The sequence below is a fragment of the Cavia porcellus genome, unplaced genomic scaffold (assembly GCF_034190915.1).
Source record: "Cavia porcellus strain 051 isolate PalLab524CR breed Dunkin Hartley unplaced genomic scaffold, mCavPor4.1 scaffold_2, whole genome shotgun sequence".
Taxonomy (NCBI): Eukaryota; Metazoa; Chordata; class Mammalia; order Rodentia; family Caviidae; genus Cavia; species Cavia porcellus.
In genome coordinates, this window is record NW_026947485.1 from 146,979,400 (window position 1) to 147,002,472 (window position 23,073).

The 23,073-nt window shown below is 34.4% G+C and overlaps 1 protein-coding gene across 1 annotated transcript in view; it reads left to right on the top strand.

Annotated features, from left to right (window-relative positions):
• Nucleotides 1–23,073, top strand: part of Slco6a1 (solute carrier organic anion transporter family member 6A1) — a 69,053-nt gene that overhangs the window by 11,985 nt on the left and 33,995 nt on the right. The window contains exons 3-4 of the mRNA XM_013145525.2: nucleotides 5,161–5,421; nucleotides 10,373–10,472. Of these exons, the coding sequence (XP_013000979.1) occupies nucleotides 5,161–5,421; nucleotides 10,373–10,472 (361 nt within the window). The remainder of the gene's footprint in view (nucleotides 1–5,160; nucleotides 5,422–10,372; nucleotides 10,473–23,073) is intronic.

Here is a 23,073-nt window from a genome sequence, read left to right on the forward strand (position 1 = left end):
TCTATTTCTTCTGTGTTATCAAACTTTTGAGAGTAGAGGTTTTCGAAATAGGTGTTGATGATCCTCTGTATTTCTATTGGGTCTGTAGTGATTTCTCCTTTTTCATTTCTTATTGCATGAATTTGGGCTTTTTCTTCCCTTTTTTAAATAAGGTTGGCTAGGGGCTTATCGATTTTATTTATTCTTTCAAAGAACCAACTCTTTGATTCGTTGATTCTTTGGATTGTTTTCTTAGTCTCTATTGCATTGATTTCTGCTCTGATTTTTATAATTTCCTCTCTTCTTTTGGCTTTGGGCTTGACTTGCTCTTCTTTTTCTAGCTGTTTGAGGTGTAGCATCAAGTTATTTATTTGTATTCGTTCTGTTTTCCTGATGTGGGAACTCAGTGCAATAAATTTTCCTCTCAGAATGGCTTTCATTGCATCCCACAGATTCCGGTAAGTTGTATCTGCATTTTCATTTTCTTTTAGGTATTGTTTAATTTCTTCTTTAATTTCTTCTGTGACCCACTGATTACTCAAGAGTGTGTTATTTAGTTTCCATGTGTTTGTGGAATTTTTGCAGTATCCTTTGTCATTAATTTCTAATTTCAGAGCGCTATGATCCGATAATATGCAAGGGATGATTTCAACTTTTTTGCATTTGCTTAAATATGTTCTGTGAGCTAATATATGGTCTATTTTAGAAAATGATCCATGTACTGCTGAGAAGAATGTGTATTCTGATGTTGTTGGGTGGAACATTCTGTATATGTCTATCAAACCCATTTGTTCACAGGTGTGATTCAGTTCTGTTATTTCTTTGCTCATTTTCTGTCTGGTTGATCTGTCCCTTGGTGTCAGTGGTGTATTAAGGTCTCCTGTTACAATTGTGTTACTGATAATTTGAGTTTTCATTTCTGTTAATAATTGTTTTATATAACTGGGTGCTCTGGAGTTTGGTGCATATATATTTAAGATAGTTATCTCTTCCTCTTGGAGTTTTCCCCTTACGAGTATCTAGTGACCTTCTTTGTCCTTTATGGTCATTGTTGGTTTAAAGTTCACGTTGTCTGCAAACAGAATGGCTACTCCTGCGTTTTGTTGGATTCCTGCTGCATGGAGAATTGTTTTCCATCCTTTGACTTTCAGTCTGTGAGTATCCTTCTGGGTTAGATGGGTTTCCTGTAAACAGCATATGGTTGGATTTTGTTTCTTGATCCATTCTGCTAGTCTGTTTCTTTTGATTGGTGCATTGAGACCATTTACATTAATGGTTATTACTGTTAAATGCTGGTTAATTGTAGGAATGTTATCTCTCTGCTGTTGCATCTTTCTTTTTTTTTTTTTTTTTTTTGTCTTTTTCATTTTTGCCGGTACCGGGGATCGAACTCACGACCACCTGCTTGCAAGGCAGGCGCTTATGCCGCTGGGCTAAATCCCCAGCCCCCCGCTGTTGCATCTTTATCTTTCTGTTCTGTTTAATTATTTGCTTTGCTTAGTGGTTTTTTCCTTTGTGTATCTAAACTGTCTTTCAATATTTTTTGCAGGGTTGGTTTGGTGTTCATGAAGTTCTTCAGCTGTTCTTTGTCATGGAAGTATCGTATTGCACCATCTATTTTGAATGATAGTTTTGCAGGATATATCAGTCTCGGTTGGAAATCATTTTGCTTTAGGATCTGGAATACTTCACTCCATGCTCTTCTTGACTTTATCATTTGGTGCTGAGAAGTCTGCTGTGATTCTGATAGGTTTTCCTTTATAAGTGATCTGTCTTGTCTCTCTGACAGCTTTTAATAATCTATTCTTGTGTTGGATTTCTGGGATGGTGATTATTATATGTCTGGGTGTAGTTTTATTTTGGTTATGACTGTTTGGAGTTCTATATGCTTCACTGATCCTGATGTCAGTTTCTGATCTCATGCTTGGGAAATTTTCAGCTATTACTTCTCTAAATATCCTCCTGACATCCTTCATGTTGTCTCCCTCTCTTTCATTAATCCCTATCATTCTTATGTTATTCTTCTTTGCATCGTCTTGCAGTTGTTGAATTGTTGTTTCCTGATTCCTTGTTATTTTCAAAAGATCTTTCCTTTCCTGTTCACTAGCTGCAATCCTGTCTTCAAGGTCTGAAATTCTATCTTCACTTTCATTAAGGCGGTTTTTACAACTTTCAGTGGAGTTTTTTATTTCCTGTATATCTCTGTGCATCTGCATTATGTATTCTGTTTGTTTCTTATATTGCTCATCTAGGGATTCTATCTTTTTGTTTAGTTCCTCCAATTTTTTATCTGTGTTTTCTTTAGATATATTTAGAATCTCTTTCATTTCTTTTATCATTTCTTCTTTTATCTGGGAGATTATTTCGAGTTTGAATTTCTTTAAAGCTTCCTGGAGTTGCTTGTCAATTTCAGTGGCTATTGTGTCCGATATATGAGGTGGATGGGATATATTTTCTTCTATATACATCGCTCCTAGGGTTTCTTGAGATGGGCTGGAGGTTTGAGGTTGTAATTTGGTCTTTCGTTTTGTCATTTTCCTATATTTCTGTTTCAAGTGTTATTTGAAAGCTTCCTCAGGATCTGTTGAAAATCCCCTTCTATGTTTGGAGCTACTGAGACTCTGGCACCGCGCTACCCCAAGCCATTGGGCCTACAGAACCAGTGGCCCTCCTCTGCCTGCTCAGAACTCCGCAGTTCCAGACAAGCTGGGCCTCAGGGACACTGTGCGCCCACCTGCCCCTTGGAAGCTCCACAGTTCTTCAATCGCAGCCGGTTTAGGGTACTCACCACAGGCCGCAGTGGTTCAGGAACCTGTGGACCCTCCCTGGTTGCAGAGATATCCAGAGTCCTCCAGACACGCAGAGAGGCCGGTGAGGGCACCCCAGATCTGCCCAGCTCCTCCTCTGCAGACCTATGGCCAGCTGGAGCTTTTCTTTTGGCCAAATTTACAACATTTTAAATCATCCTGATGGGCTCTTTGCTTTTGATTCTCACTATAAATTTGGATAGAAGCCCATAACAATAACCATGTCACCACTTCAACATTCAACTGCCTTGAAATTTCTTCTGCTAGTTTAATTAGCCCACATCCTTAATCTTAGTCTTAGATGAAATCTTGGCATGGACAAAATGCAGACAAACTTTCTACCAAACTATAACATATTGTCTGAAGCCCAGCACCCAGTGTAATACTTCTTCTTAGCAGAAAACTCCTGAACTTAGTCTTTATCTGCCAGATTTTTATCAACCACTGATCTTCTGAGTATGACCAGAATCTCTCATACAGAACATCATAAGGTGTTTCAGCACTGTTACTTCAGGTGACATCTTTCCAAATTCTTTCCATAAGCCATTCGCAAAAGTTCTTGAACCACATGGTCAAGTATAGACAAAGTAATGACCCTACTTCTCTGGTACCAAATTCTGTCTTGGTTACTTTTCTCTCATTGCTGAGACAAAATACCCAACATTCAAAATTAAGGAAAGAAAGATTTATCCAGCTCGCAGTTTGTGAAGATTTCAGTCCATAATCAATTGGCTCCAAAGCAGGGTGACATGAAAGAGGAGCGACACTTCAAGGTGCCAGAAGACAGCAAAAGGAACAAGAGCAAAAATGGGGAGACCTCTTTTTCTCCCTTATATTGTAAACAGAATACCTGCCCTTGGATGGGTGTAGTACTCACACCATCTCTGTCTCCACTTAAACAGGACCAAGATGTTTGCAAAGAGAAGACTCTGGCCCTCTTCTGAGTTGCATAATTAACATTCTAAACTTCTCAGATTGATACAATGTATCAACCATTTCAGTGAATATGCTTGTATCACTGTACTAGGATGTCTTTAACTCTTCTAGGAAGATACCTAGAAAGGGAATAGCTGGGACAAATGGAATTCCTAGTTTCAGGCTTTTGAGGAATCTTCACACTAATTTCCATAGTACTTGTACTAGTTTACTTTCCCGCCAACAGTGTTGAAAGGTTTCTTTTCCCCAAACCTCTCCTGCACCTTTAAATCATAATGTTAAGTGAAATAAATCAGATATACAAGTTTAAATATTGCATTGTTTTCTCTTTTATGAGAAACACAAAATATAAATAAAGAACAAAACAAAAGATAGATACTAGAAAGTAGGGAGATACATCTTTTTCAAAGGGGAAGAGATGGAAGATAGGATGGGACCAGGATGAAAGAAAGAAATTAAGAAAAAAGAATGTGTTATGTGCATGTGCCAACCCCACACAAGTAAGTTGAACATTTTGCAATACAAACATGTACAAAAACAAAAAGGAAGGAGATAAAGAGATGAGTGAAAGCCAGCAGAGGGAATGTAGGGAAAGAGGATTAAAAAAGGAATTAATCCATGTGCTGGCTGTTGCCTGACAGCCACACCCAAGCCTCTCCAGTCAGCACCATTCCCAGATTGCAGGGGAGCCATCCTGACAGGGAAACCATATCATCTTCATTATTTTGTTGGGTTGGGTTTTATTCTCATTTGTCTTGTTTAATTATGTTAAATCTGATGACAGGAGCAGCTATTTGAAAGATAATAAGACATATTATGATAGCTAGTTTTTACTTACCAGTGGCCTGTTTTGAAGTTCTTTAGCACATTCACTATTTTGGTTTTATTGTTTCTATTCTGTTCAATTTTTACTATTTCTGTCTGCAGCTAATTTGAAGACAATAAAAGGCAATATGGTAACTATTATTGGTTTCATAAGGTTTTGAAGTCCTGTATCACTTAAGCTGGTTTATTTTTTATTGGTTTTACTCTGTTTTATTTTCCTTGGCTTTATCATTTTTCAAATAAAAATTTAAAAGAAATTAAAATGTATTATGTAACTGTACCAACTCCCCACAAGGAATATAAACATCATGTACTACAAACATGTGATACTAAAAAACATTTTAAAATTCTTCATTAAATTACTCATACAGTTTGTTAAAAATAACTTCAAAAACTTAATTAGCAAATATTTCATAGAGGTTAAAATCTATTCATGCTTTAGAAAAGGACTCATGAAATCATTGTGTTTATAGGTTGTAAACATTTAGAATAATGAGAAATAAAATTAAATTAGTTTTAAGTTAAGGCTTGCTTCAAAATAATTATAATGATAATATATTTTGTCTCCAAGATACATATTACTATTGTCTTTCTTTTTTCTTTTTACTTGTAGGTATTGTGCTTGGTATTATTGATGTGAGCAATAATGATTTGCAACAAGAACATACAGTGACAAATATTGAGCATTTGGCACTGACACTCACTTATGATATATCTTCTTGCCTAGTAGCACTATTTATAGCATACTATGGAGGGAGCGGAAACAGAGTAAAGTGGATTGCACTTTCCTCCTTTTTGGTAGGATTTGGATCACTTTTACTTGCTTTTCCATACTTCAGTGTTAAGCATTTTGAATCAGAGGCAAAAATTGAAGGTAAGATTTTTCAAATATTCTATGGCACATCAAATGAATTTTCACTTAAACCATTGGCTCAAGAAATTTGAAACACTCTGTGATACCTGTCTACCATTTATATAACCAAGTTTATTAACTGTTGCACTTAGTGAATATATATGGCTTGTTCATAAGGACCAAGGGAGTAAAAGAAAGGATATTTTGCAATAATTACTCTGTAAATGTATCTCTTCTTTATGGGTTTTCATATATGGTATGAATTTGAGAACTTTGGTATTTCCTTTTGTCTTCTATGTATGCTTGCATGGATCCCTTTATCTTGTCTCACTGCTGTTTTTCTGTCTGTGAACCTTTTGACCAAACTATCCACTTTCTTTTATCTACAATTGGACAGGTGATGATTCGTACAGTAAATTTGTGGCTGTGAACTTCAGTTGATAATTTTGCTCTCAAAGTAATCTTTTACCTAAACATTTTTTTTGGTAAATTCTCTGTTCCATAATAGTCAAGGAGTTTAAACTTTCTTCACTTAACTCTTCTGCACTGGATGAAAAGTTCATGACATAAAATAATGTTGCTTTAATTTTTAAACATAGTTTTTAATTCCACCTACATTGGCATGCTAGTGTTCTTTACTTTTTCCTTCCTGTTAAAATGGAAGTGATTCCTCTGGCTAAGCATTCTGTGCTTCCTTGTCTTTTGGAGAATTTGTTCCATTAGTGATCTCCTTGCCCTCTTTCTGAAAATCCTTATTCTCCATCAGTTTTCCTTTATGACACTCAAATGTGCTCAGATTTTTCCCCATTCTTAAACAATGGCTGCAATACTTGACATAACTGTCAGTATTATTTTTTATTACTCTTGCAACCTCCTCACAGGCAAATTTTTTGAAGGAATTGTTCATGGTTATTGATTTTATCTCCTGTTTTTGTTCAGTCCACTGTGGTGCAACAAAATTCTTTTTATGAAGTCACAAACCTAATTCTTGTTGCCTAATGTTTGTTTTCTTTATTCTTTTTCTTTTGAAGTTTTATGTCAGATTTTTTAAGATTATTCCTTTCTACTTGAATTCTCTCCTGTTTTGCTTGGCATTCATAGTAACTATATAATTTTAGTTGAAATCAAAGTTATTTTTAGTGTGAATAAAGATACAAAAATTATCTTTATTGATTTAAAAATATTGTTTCTTTTTTCAGATGTCAATGAACAGGAAGTTTAGGACTGTCGTTTCTAGGAGAAAGGATCTAAACAAGTTGAATTTTCTAGGATAAGTGAAATTAGCAAACTAGAAGCACTTTTTATGATAACCAGGAACATAAAGGATCTCCTTGAATTTGTATTCACAGTATGATTTTAGTGGTTGTGTTTTTTTCTCAGCTACAATCAGCTTTAAAGAAATAATTTGAGTATGGTTGTGATTTTATTAGGAGGTTAAATTATATGGGAAAAAAGCAAAATAATGCAAAAAAGGTGATAAATTACAGAAGTAATGACAGAGGACATTGGGATAGTGAAAAGAATTATTATATGATAATTGGGCCCTGTAAATTTTAGGTATTATTTGAACTGGGTTACTAACTAGAGTGAGTGTGGATGGGTAGAAATTCCAATTTGGGAAGCTGTGTCATATAGTTTACATTTAAAGTGAGCAGGTAACAGAGATGGGGTATAGAGAATGAGAAGAAAAGAATTTCCCTGGTGAATGTATTTATTTTGTCTCCGAACATATATTAATAAAAGGGGGCACTCAAAGAACTAAGGGAGCAGAATGTTGGATGTATCACTAATATCACTACGAGTCAAAATGTCTGTATAAAATGAACAACCACTGTTTTACCCACAATTCTAGAAGTCTCCTTTCACTTGTTTTAGAGTCAAATATTATTCCATGGAAACCAATCCAGATGAAAACTTCCACTGGTGTACTAAGTTGCAATCTGTACTTCACTAGATTTTCCACAATAATATTGGAAGAATATTTTTACAATTTTACCCCAAACCCACAATCAGTATGATCTAACTGTGATCTCCTAGACCTGTCCATATAGTAATAAATGCTACTGCACAAACATTTGTTTATTACTGTTCCATAGCCATGTGAATAAAAGGTGTAAGAAGGATCCTGCAACCTAAAGAATTTTAGAATGTGATAGCTGGATGTTCATATAACCACTAACTTTAGCAGAAAGAAATTTTTATTGTGTAATGCTTTGCCCTTGTGATCCTGTGGTCTAGAATTTAGTGGGTCTAAAATGGAAAATTATTTAATTCAGAGTGACACAAATTTACTGTAAAGATTGCTAAAGAAATGGACATAGAATTAAATGCAAAGGGTAAGTTTTGATAATTGAGAAAATCCAGAACATTAGAAATACTTTTATTTTAGAGGCAAAAGTTAGAGCAATTGAATACCAAATTAAGAGGAAATGGAGGCCAGGTGCAGTGGTGCATGTATTCCTAGCTACTTGGGAGACAAAGGGAAGAAGATCTAGAATTTGAGGTCAGGCTGGGCTAGAGAGAAGATCCTGTCTGAAAACAATAAAGGTTAGCAAAATGAGTGTGTATGTGACCATGTTATGGATTTATAATAGTTTATAATAGTATATAATGCATCTCTTCCAATAGTTTCATAAATATTATCGTATAATGGTATTTTTCTGAGAATACGTTTGACAAATTAAACAAATGAAGTACCTAAGAGACAACATAGCATCATAGTGGCAATAGCTTGTAGAAGAAAGATATTTGATAAAAACTAGTGCATATTGTACTTTTAATTTTTAATGTCATTAACAAAATTAAAACTGTTATCTTTTCAAAAGATATTTGCAGTGCAACAAAGTCTTTCAATTCCTTGGTGAGAAGCAAGTCATCATTCAAAGCAAGCTATGTAACTTTCTTCACTCTTGGACAGATAGTTCAGGGAATTGCAGGAATGCCTCTTTATATTCTTGGGATTACCTTTCTTGATGACAGTGTTCCCACACACTCATCTGGCATCTATTTAGGCAAGTTCTTTTCTTGCTAATGTGATTTATCTATTTTGAATTTTCACCTATTCTATAATTTGGTATGTATATTTTAACAGATACAGTGTACTAACTACTGGCCCTGTGATAACATTGTAAATGCATAAGTTAGCTATTTACCTGCAAAATCGCAATGAAGATTAAGGGCACACATCAAATCTAGACTGTGTAGAATGCTTACAGAGTGTGCATGAAGCTCTTGAGTTTGATCCTCAGCAACACTAAAACAAAGAAACAAACATCAATCACACCTGATCCCCTGAATATGTTATTGAAATTTGGAATTCTACAGAAGTTATCTGACATTCATATGAATGCCACTGAGAATATATAGAACAATAGGAAAAATACTCTTTTAGGTATTGAGAATATCCTGCAAATAGACATATATGTACATATGGGTACATGTATGTGTATATGAGTATATTGTATATACGTGCATATATATGTATGTATGTATTCTTTTATATATGTATGTTTAGAGTCATATACTCATGTCATGTTATACAGTTCTTTTCTCTAGAGAAATACTTACAGTTGTTGACTTCAAGAGGTTGAGTAGTTATATTTTTAAACTTTGGGTGTGCAGACCATCACTACTGCCTTGAATCTGTTAGGGGATAGGACACTGTTATACAGCTCCTTATGTGCTGGATTCATTGTGATCCTGAAGTAACCATCACTTTCAAATCTCTTTACACATATTATCTCAGTCTTTTTGAAGCATGTAATATTCTTAAGCTAATTGCAAACTTCTTGAAAGAGGGATATCGGTATGCTATTTAATTAAATGTAATGAAGTCTCTCTTGTTTACAATGTCTTTTGCTACTGTATCTACAAAAATTATTCTAGATATTTCCCTGCATAATTTATCTTTTTTGCTGTAGATTGATAGATTTTGGTCCTAGTACATCACCAATTTTTATACAGTTACTTAAGTATAATTTTGAAAAAAAAATAAATTGTTTTTATATACTTAGTATTAGATGATTTAAAAGTGAACTATTTTGCAATGAAATAATCATTTTCTACCATCTATATGAAAATTCTTGTCAGTAAAGTAACATAAAGGATATTCATAATTAAATTCACTTTTATAAAAATGTTTTCAGGAATTCATTAGAACTATTAGACAAAAATGACACAAAGTTTCTTTCTTTTACTTTTAATTCTACTGAGAGCAATTGAAACACATAACTCCATGACACAGAGAGAGGCCCACTGGTATAATCACTGCTTACCACCTTAGCAGTAAAGGCTAAATATGCAAAGGTGATAGTGCAAAAGTATCATATTCTTATGTAGTTCAATGTTAGGGGAGACATGGACTATTGCACTCACGTTAAACATAAATATATTGATGTCATCATAAATACACAGATTAAATAGGGTATAATGAATTATATAATAAAATTACCTGAGTTTCTCTAATCTTTATTAGATAATATGTGTGATGATTAATTCAATGTGCCAACATATCTAAAGTACAGCACCCTGCTCTTTGGTCAAACCCTGGATATTTCTCTACTGATATTGTTTAACATTTGCAGTTAGTCAACTTTGCATAAAATAGGTAATGTCGTTCCATTGGGTTTCATCCAGTTAACTTAAGGCTTTAACTGCAGAGACCAAGGTTTCTCCTATAAGAAGCTATTCTCCCTCAAGCCTTGCTTCGATTTCTAGCCTGCTAATGTACCCTGGAGTTGTTAGGCCCAGTAACTGCATGAATCAACCCTTTAAAATGTCTCTCGCTCTCATCTCCCTTACTTCCTCCTTTCTTTTTTTCTCCTGTGTGAAAGTACCTGCTGTTTCTCTGGAGAACGTTAATACATCATGCTATGAAAAGCTCTTCAAAATAATCTACTTAAGTTAAATAATTTTATCATCTGTAACAATGCTGTCTTGAGAAGGTGCTTCATGCTTGGTATTCATTTTGTAGGCATTTCAGATGCTGCAGCAATACTAGGTTATGCTTTGGGCTTTGCAACAGGATCACCACAGCTTCCACACTCTCAAAACAGTACTTCTGGTGCAGCAACGTAAGCCACTTTCCTGCCTTTTTCTTATAGTTTTCATGTATAAAGTATTTGTGAATTGATAATAAAGTTTATAAATATACATATATATTTAATTAACAATAAACATTTTGAGAGTTATATGTAAATGTGGTGGCTAGACATATGTATGTTAAAAACATACATTTATAGTTTTTTCTAAATATAATTAAAATCATACTCATATCACAGTCTTACTATTAGTTTATCATATAGTTTTATTATTTTTGGTAAAAACCACTGTCTTTGCCATTTTTAGGTGTACAGTACAATAGTTTTAACTGTTCATGTTGTTTATAACACATATGTAAAAGTTTTCATCATGAAAATTGACATTCTGTATCCATTTACCAATTTACAACTCCATTTACCAATTTAACAGCTTCCTTTCCTCTTTCTCTCCAGACCCTGGTAACCATTATCCTAATCTCTGTTTAGAAAACTTTGACTACTTTATATACTTTGTATAACTGGTATCATATAATAGTTAATCATTCTGTAACTAGCTTGCTTCATTTTCTTAAAAATCTATTTCTATCTAGGTGTAGCGTAAGGCAGAATTGATGTATGTTGCACTATTTTGCATTACAGGAATAAATCTCGATCATGGTGTATAATCTTTTGTAATATGTTGTTGAATTCAATTTACTAGTATACTTTTGATTATACTTGCATCTGTATACATCAATGTTCTTAGTCTATAGTTTTCTTGTGGCATCTTTGACTTTTTTTTGTAAGTGTAATATTATTAAGAATTTCAAAATGTTCTCTCCTGTTCAACTTTTGAAAAATTTTGAGAATTGTTATTAATTCTTGTTTAAATGGTCAATAAAGTCCTATAATAAAGCCATCTTGTCTTGGACTTTTATGGAGGGAAGTTTCTGATTACTGACTCACTGACTTAGTAGTTGTAGAAGTTTTCAGATATTTTATTTCTTCATGATTCAATAGGTTGCATGGTTTTAGAAGATTATCCAATTCTTCTATTCAATTTTTTTACCATGTGACTACTGCTAATAGTCTTTTATAATTGACTTATGTCTTTGAAATCTTTTTTAATTCTCCATTTTATTATTTACTTTATTTTTATCCTTTTAATTAAGGGAAAAATAAATAAAACATAGCAAGATATATTATAGTAACCCACTTTGATTTTCTATTAACTTGATTTGAAGCCCTGTATTGCTCTCACCATCTTGTTTTGACTGATGTTCCTCTATTCTGTTTTGCTTGATAGACCAGGTTTGAAAGTTTAGGCAACAGCTGTGAAGATAGTGGGATTCATTATGATGTCCACTCTGGTTGACTATTATCTACTTTTGAAAACCTGTAATGTTTCTCATGTTTTGGTTTTGTTGGTTTCGTTCTTTACTGTTTTGTTTAATTTTATTATAACTGATGATATAGGTAATTCTATTTGAGATAGTGGGAGGCATTATGGTAACCATTGTTGATCACCTTGTAGTATGTTTTTACATTATCTATTATGTCCACCCTTTTGATTTGACCGACTCTGTTCTGTTATGTCACATTTGGTTTAACTCTCTTCCAAAAAAGTAATAAGAACCGTGGGAGTAATAAAACCCAAAATGTGTAACAGTCATTGTACAAAAGAGAGAAAAGAAAGTGCTCTAAACGATATAACTGGATGTATATTTAAGTGTATAAGATAGACAATGATATTACTGAGTTCTGTTGAATCATTGAACAGAACTGTTTGCAATCTCACTGTTTGAATGTCCACTTTATATGCTTTAATTTTGTAACTTGAACAAATATTTGTAAGATGACAATATGTAATCCAGTAACTAGTGATTTTCTGTTTATTTTTTTTTCCGAAATTCTGTATAATTTGTACCCTTTCTGCTTTTTTCTCTTTTTCTCCTTAAATTAAAAAAAAAGAGAAATCTTTTATAATGATTTTATTTTCATTTCTAACTTTTATTATTTATTTTATCATTTTGTGGATTCAGCTAGCTAATTGTCAATTTTGGTTTTTCAAAAAACCCCAACTTATTTTTATTTTATCTATTGCTTTTCCTTTCTCTGCTTCATTTACTTCTCTAATCTTTATTTTCTTTTCTTTGCTACATGCAAAAAAAATTTTTTTTGAGGAAGGGTCTTCCTGTGAAGATCTGGTTGGCCTTGAACTCATTTTGTCGGCCAGGCTGGCCTTGAACTCACAACAATCCTCCTGCCTCAGTCTTCTGAGTGCTGGGATTACAGGCATGTACTACCACACCTGGCCTGCTACATGCATTTTAAAATTGTATTTTAGTTGTATATTTAGGTAGTAACATCTTTCCTCCTTTTGTTTTGTTATTGAGATGTTGGGCTTATTTAAGGAACCATTATCTACAACTGGAAGAAAATGTGAAAGTTTACATTCTATCTCCAAGGCACTGATACTATATTAAGATAGAATATATAGAAACTGTGATATAGAAGCCAAATAACTCCTCTTACTTATTGTTGATTAGTCAACTAGTTTTGTGATTATATCACTAGAAATAGCTCCTTTATCAGTCAGTCTTCAAATTATCTAGTGTAAGTATATCATCTCTTTCCTACCAGCATATTAATTCTTCCTGGAAGAAGTTTAAGAAGTAGCAATAAAATTTCATAACTAGGTTATGTATTGATGTATGAAGATAGTATCATTTGTAGGGTAACTTGACATAGCTACTAAAATAATCACTGGTTATAGAAAAGAATAAAGTTCACGATAGGTCAAGGTTTTGAGAAATTAAGTGGTTGCTATTAAATGATTTGAGTGACAAAGAGATTTTTTAAAGATTTCTGGGTTGTATGCTCTCTTTTAATAGTATTGGACAACATTCCTAAAGAAAAGGGAAGAGTTAAGTGGATGATTACTTAAAACAATGGCCACCAAGTTATAGCTGTAGTCAACAGCTGTTTTGAAATAAAGGGAATCCTTCTGGTGGGTAGAACTTCAGGCTAGTTTTCCACTTAGCCTCTAGGAAGAGATGGCTTGAGGTCTATGTTGATACTGATTTATCTTGTTTTTGTTAGGCAGTTTGGACAAGAACGCAAGGGCAGATTTCAAAGCAAGTCCACTGGAGAGCTTCCTTATCTGTCTCTAGCTTCTTACAAATAGTTGTCCCTAACTTCACCCACTTTATATACTTATTGCATATTATAGAACTAATCAAATCATTACAGGATGATGAAGTCTTTTTAGGTGCTTCGATCATAGAGCAGAATGGTTTGTAGGGTCACTTTTTTGAATGTCATTCTAAATACTTTAATTCTATAACCTGAACACCCATTTCGAAGATGACAATTCGTAACTTATCAACCGGCAATTTCTTACCTTTTGTTTGTCTGTAATTTTGTATTATTTCTACCCTTTTTTTTTTATCTCCATGTATTTTTTTTTCTTTTCGTTTCCTTTTCTTTAAATAAAAAAAAAAAAAAAAAAAAAGAACGCAAGGGCAAACCTCTTTGAATACCTATGTGAAGAGGGTTTTGCTGTAAAGAGAGACCAGCTTCTTCTCCCTCTCCACAACTTTCTTTTCCTCTTTCCCACTGCAGTTCCTCCTCAGACCCTGACAGTTGAAACTGGGATTATTACATAGCTATGGCAACATGGACTTCTCAATAGGGCAATCTCTCATCAGAAATATTCACTAGGAGTTTAGTATTTCTATGCCAAGGGTCCACTGTTAACGATGGGAGGGAATTCATGATTATGTCCCTAAGACAGTGCATTCTTTGAGACAACAGGTAGATAGGATGATAAACTTTGACCTTGCACCTGGATAATGAGGCAGCAACCATCAAAACTAGTTTTTATATTTAATTTATTCTATTTTTCTTCTCTTAGCTTGTATGATGAACCTTGGTAATTAATAGTAACTATCTTGAACTGGATTTCCTCAGAATCAGAACTTGTGGCAAAGATGAGAACACATGCTTCATTTAAATAATATAACAATCAGTATAACATATAACAATCAGTATAGCAGATATTGGGGAAGCAAGCAAGGCAATGGAAGGAAAATGATAAATAAATAACCTATTCTATTGGGGCAATTTCATGCCAGTGCTCCTGCAGCACACTGGAAGACCGTGTAGGACATAACTCCATTATCCCAACAGCCACTGAAAAGGGTGGAGGTATATTTCCACTAACTCCTGATAACCATTGTTTGAGAGATGCCCCTGGGATTAATAGGAATTTAGGGCAACTCTCACTTGCACCTGGTTTGGGTATAACAGCAAGAAAAGATATGTTAAGAAGACAGGAAGAAATGAGTTGTTCACATCAACATTTCCTCCTCAACTCGAAGAAAGAAATGAGGTACAAAAAGAGACATCTCCCCTTGATGGTGATATTAAGAAATAGAGGAAAATAAAAGGGATTAAACCAGGGCTAAGACTTGAAATCTAGCACAGTGCCAGACCCACTACTGTGAATTATACAGTGGTAGGCAGAAAGGTATGACCCCCTGACCCAGCCACAGACTGGGCCTTGGAACTATTTTAGCCAAGTGGCCAAGAGATTGACTCTACCATCTTCTCACCTGTAGGCAGGAAACCTTGCATAGGACCTAGCCTTGGAGCTCAGTACTGGACCCATCACAGTGAAATCCACCATTGGGACAGAAACCAAAAGCCTCCCTAGCCAAGCCAGACCTGGTAGTTGGAATCTTCAGAACTGTCAAAACATCAGGCAATGCCCTGGCAGAATACTACTCTTTGAGATGAATGGGAGGAACTTCCCTCTCCAAGATTAGTACAGATTGTATAATAAGTCCCAAAATAAGTCTCAAAAAATTTAGAAAATTGAAATCATATCAAGTATCTTTTTTGTAATATTGGAGTAAAACTAGGAATCAATGAGAAAAGCTTGAGAAGCTACTTAAAGAAGTCACTTACTCTAAAACAATTAATGATCAAGGAAAATTCTAGAAAATCTTGAAACAAAAATAAAAACACAACATACACAAAACTATGGGTTACCAGCAGGATTGGTGGTAAAATTTATGTAATCAGTGTCCACTTCAAAAACCAGGTAGATAACAAGTAACATATTTCTGTGCTTCGAGGAACAAAGTAAAGAAAATACAAACCAAACTCAGAATTAATAGAAGGAAAGAAATGAAAGACTAGAGCCAAAATATCAACAAAACAAAACTCTGGTTCATACATGATAAGCAAATAGACAAAGTTAGCTGGACTAAAAAAAGGAAAAAAAGTCAAGTAAGTAAATCACTCATGAAAAAGAGATATTATAGCTGACACCACAGAAATGCAAAGTATCATTAGAGATTATTAAAAACTACATACCAAAAAATCTGATAATCTTGAAGAAATAGATCAATTCTTACACATATAGATCTTAGCAGGATGAAAAATAGAAAACTGGAACTTACTACACGTAACAAGATTGGATTATAAAAAAACTTGAGAAGAAAGGCCAAAGACTGGATGATTTCACTGCTGAATTCTATCAGACATTCAAAGAACTAAGATCATTTCTAAAAAAAGCAAGTCAGTTACACTATTAGTGTCTCTTAGTTCTTACAAAAAGAAAGGTTTGTGCTAATATCAACTGGAAAAAATTTTAAGCTCACATCTTATACTCTGAGTATTTTAAAGACAACAATATGCAAAAAATGCTCTAAAACATTGAATGGGAGGTGATTCTTTCAAACTCATTCAATAAGAGAAATGTTACTGTGATGCAAAAAAAAATCAGAGGACATGATAATCAAAAAAATCTAGAAGTTATTTATCATTGACAAACATAAATACAAAACGTTTCAGCAAAATGCTGATAAATCAACCTCAAGGGAAAATTTAAAAGATTATTCACTATTACAGAATGTAATATGTGTTTTAACCAATAAACATAATATACTACATCAATAGGATGAAAGATAAAAAAAATCATATGATCAACTCAATAGATGCAAAATTTATCTGGTAAAATCCAGCATCCTTTTATGACAAAATGCCAGAATAAGTTATTAGGCTAACAATTTACATTGTTGTGAATATATAAAAGCTGATATGTTTCTAAAGTGCAGAATAAGACAATGATATCCACCTTCACCATTTTGTTCAATATATTAGCATAGATCCTACTCAGGAAGATCAGACAAGAAAGAAAAGCAGAGCGCATTCAAATTATAAACTAGGTAGTCAAACCACGGCAGACTCTATCCAAAGACTCCATCCCACAAAATACTGTTACACTGTCTTGACTTCAAAGTATACTACAAAGCTGTAGTAATGAAAGCATACAATTGGCATTAAAAAAGATGTCTCCATTCCCAGTAGAAAAGAATACAGAAACAAGAAGTAAGTTCTACGTAGGAAACAAAAAAAGACTTCACTAAATGTATTAAAAACATGCATTGGAGAAATAATTTCTCCAAGCAGTGATGCTGGCAAAATTGGATATTCACATGCTGAAGACTGAAACTAGACCACCATGTCTCACCAATTTTAGTTTCAACTCAAAATAGATTAAAATCTTAAATATAAATCTAAAACTATAAAACTATCAGAAGAAAACATGATGGTGGGGGCTTTTATAGGTAAATGCATACAACTTGAGACCATACTTTTCAGCGAAGTAAATCAACTCGTGTAAATATCATATTGCCTCCCTAATGTAAAAAAAACTGAAAGGATAATATCCAAAATATATAATAGATATTGTGAAAATAAAAAGGAAAGAAAGTGCTCAAAAGGAAAAAAACAACTCCAATAGGGTAAAGAAGAAAAGGAAGAAGAGAAACGATTATATGCATACAGGTATACGTGTGTGTATGTGTGTGTGTGTGTGTGTGTGTGTGTGTGTGTGTGTGTAAAACAAGATAATTAGACTACTAATCGCTGTATGTTCATCAGAAAGAACAGTTTGTGCTCTCATTGTTTTATTGTTTGATCATTTTTTGTGCCTAAATCTTGTAGCCTGAACAACTGCTTCTAAGAAAACGATATGCAATATATTAACTAGCGTTAATTTTCCATTTTTTGAAATTCTGTATCATTTTTATCTTTTGGTTTTAAAATAAAAAAAACATCAGAAGCACTTCAGGACATTCTAATGAGAAAGACATTTTTAAAAAAGACCCACAAAGCCCAAGAAATAAAACGAAAACATCAGACTGAAAAACTTTTGCACAGCAAAGTAGCCAATAGATAGAATGAAGAGACTACATACACAACTAAAGAAAATATAAACTTTATGTCTGACAAGGCATTAATATCTAGGCTGTATAATGAACTTAGTAGCAAAAGTGATCAGATCTAAATAGACATCTTTCCAAAGAAAATCTATAAATAGCCACCAGATATCCAACAAAATGCTCAACATTACTGAATTATGGAAACAAAATTAGAACTATATCACCTCACTGATATAAGGATGCCTATTATTAAGAAGGGTAAACAAATACTGGGAAAAATATGGAGTAAAGAGAACACTTGAATGCTGTTAGGGGAAATAAAAACTAGCCATTATGGAAAACCGCATGAAGAAACCTCAAAATGTTCCAAATAGAAGTGGCATAGGATCCAGCTATTGGATTATTGTGTGTATGTCCAAAAGAAACAAAATCAGTGTGTTGAAGAGACCTGTGCACTATCCCCTTCACTGTAGGAATACTTACCACATTCAGTAAATGGAAACATTGTAAATGCCCATCAGCTGCTGAACAGTTAAAGAGAATGTGGTGAACATACAAAACGCAGTACCATTCATCCCTCCAAAAAGAATGAAATGGTGTCATTTGTGACCACATGAGTGGAACTGGAAATTATGTAGAACGGAATAAGCTAGGCCGATAAAGATATGCATTTCATGACTGTATGTGCAACATAAAAATTTAATCTCATAGAAGTGCAGAATATTGTTTACCAGAGGCTGTAAAGAGTAGAGAGGGAAAACGGTGGTGCAAGCTTGATCACCAAGTGTTAGAGAAGAGAAAGATGCTCTGGTGTGCTGTTGCACCATAGGGTGACTGAAGAGAATGCAAATATGCTATGCTGTATATTAAAAACCTGAAAGGATTTAAATGTTTGCACCATAAAAATGATTAATGTTTGAGAAGATAAGTATGTCCACCCTAATTTAAACATTACACAAAATATGCATGTATCAGAATATCACATGGTTTTCCATAAATGTGCGCAACTTTTAGGTTCTGTGTATCAGCTAAAATGAATTTAAATTAAAGGTTTTCTCTTCATGCAACCAAAGATTTTTTTTGTCAAGAAAAGAGGAAAAATAGATTCTTAGGCACAGCACTGGAAATTAGAAATCATGTAGAATATCACCTGTTGGCTGCTACAGTACTGCTCTGTACTTTTCTCCAACCTCCTACCCTGAATACGAAGTGATTGACCCTGACGGACCACCCCAATCAGCTCACCTACTGTCTAGCTTCATTTGAGAACAGGTTTGAGTGAATAACCAGCAAGAGAGCTGGGGTCAGATGGAAGTAAAACCTGGAATTTAATTCTTCCTTCTCTTTTTCTGCTGAGTCTCAGTGGTTTGACTGTATGTCTTGAGTAAAGGCCACCTCTCCTCTTTCATGGCACTTATGCTATGACTCTCTTTATGATTTATGGAACTACTGGATCCTGGGTTCTCATCAGATTTGGAGGTAACACTAGCTCTTTGCCATTGCCAGAGCCCAGTTCCCAAGTGTTCCTGTTCAGATTCCTTTAAACATTTCTCATACCATATAAATAGCTCCTTTTATTAAATTCTAATCCTCAATTACTAAAAGTAAATATATTGTCAGAGCCATGACTCAAACAATATTTCTTATTAGCCACAATGTGTATATTGTATCTCTTATAAGTTTGAATTCATTGTTTGTTTCCTTTTTTGTGTTTATATTACCTATTGTTTTCATAGATTCATACAAATATTGTTTGCTAGATATATGGCAGACCTTTCTTCCCATCTGTATCTAAACTCTCTGAGTGGAGTCTTTTATTATATAAACTCTAAAAATTTTTTAGGTAGCTAAATATATCAGTATTTTTTATCTCATAGAACTTTAATCTTTTGTGGTGCTTCAATCATTCTTACCCTCTATAGAAATACAAAGCACTCTTCTATTTGGGTTTAAAAATTAACAGTTTGAGTTTTTTGTATATGATTTGAGGCATAGGGCAAGCTTCTAATTTTCTGTCAAAGGGCTATCTAGTGATACTATGGCTTTCACCAATCTGTGCTGATTTTAACACTCATATTTTTCATAAATTAAATTTCAATGTATGTATAACTTCTTTCTTGGCTCTGGTATCTCTCGTCTGTCCTGTAATATATTTTTTTCTATTTCCATGTCAATATTACTATTGGGATGAACATACCTTATTGTTTTATTAGGAAATACTTGTTTTTTTAAAATTTTATTTAAGGAGAAAAAAGAAAAAAACAGAAAAAGGGCACAAGTTATACAGAATTTCAGAAAAAATAAACAGTAGGAAATCACTAGTTAATTACATATTGTCATCTTAGAAATAGTTGTTGAAGTTACAAAATTAAAGCATATAGAGGGGACTTTCAAGCAGTGAGACTGCAAACAGTTTTGTTCAATAATCCAACAAAACTCACAATATGGTTATCTATCTTATACACTTAAATATATATATAGTTATATCTTTTAGAGAACTTTCTTTTCCTTTCTTTTGTACAATGACAATTACACATTTAGGGTTTTATTACTCCCACAGTTCTTATTACTTTTTTTTTTGAAGAAAGTAAAACCAAATGTGACATACCAGGACAGAGTCAGTCAAATCAAAAGGATGGACATAATACATAATGTAAAAACAAAATACAAGGTGATCAACAATGGTTACCATAATGCCTCTTGTTATCTTAAAAAGAATTGCCTATGTCATCAGTTATAGTAAAATTGAACAAAACAGTAAAGAATAAGACCAATAAAACCAAAACATTGGAGACATTAGAGGACTTCAAAAGAAGATAATAGTCAACCAGAATGGGTGTCACAATGAATCTTATTGTCTTCATAGTTGTTGCCTATACTTTCAAACTTGGTACTATCTAGCATAACAGAATAGAGGAAAATCAGTCAAAACAAGATGGTGAGAGCAATATAGAGTTTCAAATCAAGTTAATAGGAAATCAAAGTGGGTTACTATAATATATCCTGCTATTTTTTATTTATTTTTCCCTTAATTAAAAGGATAAAAATGAAAAAGTAGATAATAAAAAGGAGATTGAGATAAAAAAGAGGGCATAACAACAAAACAGTGCAGGTCAAAACATAGCCATTTAAGCAAAATAGTGTTTCACCACAAGATAATCTTGACATAATAGTAGTTACCATTGTGTCTCTTCCCTTAAAATCTTTGGGTATAACTTTGTATACTGTAGCATCAAACATATCAAGACAATGTAAAACCATTCAAGAGAATGACAGTATTACAGGGTATTTAGAATCAACTAACAGAAAATGAACAATGGTTTCTGTATAATCTCCTTGTCTATAAAAGTTTTTGTTTATATTATCACATATAATAAAATCCAGTAAGATACAACACGTCAAAACTGATGGAGAAAGACGAACAAAAGCTTGATGGGACTTCAAAACAACAGGATATTAAATCAGCACTACCTATTATGATGTCTTGTTTTCTCCAAAATGGCTATTCCTACCATCCAACCTTCTCTGCTCATTTCTGCTGAGCTTTTTTTCTGTCACTAGTTGTCAGTTTGACCTCTTCATTTCGCTTTCTGCTCCATTCATTGTGGCCGCTCTGCCATTGTTTCTGGAATCTTGGTATTTTTCATTTTTAGAATATCCTGCAGTAATCTCTGTAGAGTTGAATTGGTGGTTGCAAATTCCCCTAGTTCCTCTTTATCCTGGAAGCACCTTGTTTTTCCATCAATTTCTAGGGACAGTTGTGCAGGATATATCAATCTTGGCTGGAGGTTGTTATCTTTCAAAACTTGAATTATTTCCCCCCACGCTCTTCATGATTTGATGGTTTGTGCCAAGAAGTCTGCTGTAATTCTGATGGGTGTTCTCTTGTAAGTGATCTGTTTCTTGTCTCTGATGGCTTTTAATATTCTGTTCTTATATTGGATTTCTGGAATTTTGATTATTATATGCCTGGGTGTAGCTCTGTTTGGGTTGTAGGTGGCTGGGGTCCTGTATGCCTCATACATCTGAGTATCTTTACCTTTTGCTAAATTAGGGAAATTCTCCTGGATTATTTCTGTGAATAGCTTTTGTAGTTCATTTGCTTGAGTCCCTACTTCTTCTTTTATGTTCTTAATTCTTAAGTTATAGATCCTCTTGTCATCTTCTAGTCTTTGTATTATTGCTGTTTGTTTTCTTGTTATTTTTAAGAAGTTTTTCATTTCATGCTCCCACCTTACAAATCTGTCCTCCAGTTCTGATAATCTATCCTTAGTTTCTTTCAAGCTGTTATGCCAGCTTTCAATAGAGTTTTTAGTTTCTTGGTAATCTCTGTGAACCTGCTTCACGTATTCTATGTTTTCTCTATTTTCTCCATCAAACAATTCTCCCCTTTTTTTCTGTCCTTCCATTCCACCATCTGTTTTTTCTTGGGTGGTGCTTAGCGTTTCTCTAACTATTCTACTTATTTCTTGCTTTATTTCATTAAATACTTCATTTTTGAACTCGTCTATGAGGCTCCCGAGATACCGTTTTATGTCTATAGACGCCGTGTCTGATATTGCATGTTTTCTGTCTTCATTCTCTTTTGCATTTACCTTTCCTGCATCAGTGTTCTCAGGATTGGGGACTGAGGACCCTTTCTTGTTGCTCCCTTTTCCCATACTTTTTGTTCCTTCCATACAAGCATATGTAGGAGGCCCAGTTTTTTTTTCTCTTTGACTGTTGCAGTTTGTTTGAATCCGCTGGCTAGGTGTTCCCGCCCACTGCAGTGTACTAGGGAGACACATGCCTGGGCAGCCTCTGCTGGGCCCGCTCCTCCAGGTCAACCTACTGAATGTTTCACTGCTAGGGTGCACCAGCAGGTGCAGGGACCTGATTTGGGCTAGCCTACAGGATCTTAGTCCACAGCGTCACCAGGCCAAGTGCTCCCCACCACTCCCGCTTGAGAGGGGAATATGCGACTAAAGTCACTGCAGGGCTGTGTTCCGGCTAGTCTGCCCGTTCCCAGAATGTCCTCTGTTGGAGCCTCCTAGTCTATGAAAGGGTCCCCATTTCACTCACTGCAGGTCGAGCCAGTCCTGCTCTTAACGCCGTTTGAGCCGATTCCCACTCTCAGAGCTTTCCGCGTCTCTCTCCCTGCCATGCAGATTGGGACGCAGTATCGGCAGCAGGACATTCAAATCGCGGCTTCCAATGACGCGGGATCCAGCTTCTGCACTGAGATTTTATCTGTTCCTGTTATAGCATCAGGATTGCATTTCCAGTTGGTTTCTCTCAGCTTGCTTTGTTACTGGGTCGGCAAGGTACATCTCCCCTCGCGTAGGACTCCTCACACGGCACCGCTCCTGGATTCTAAGCTGGTAATCTCAGAGAGCCTCCGTGGCTGCTGTTATTTGTCTTCCATGTTCTCCCGGAGTAGG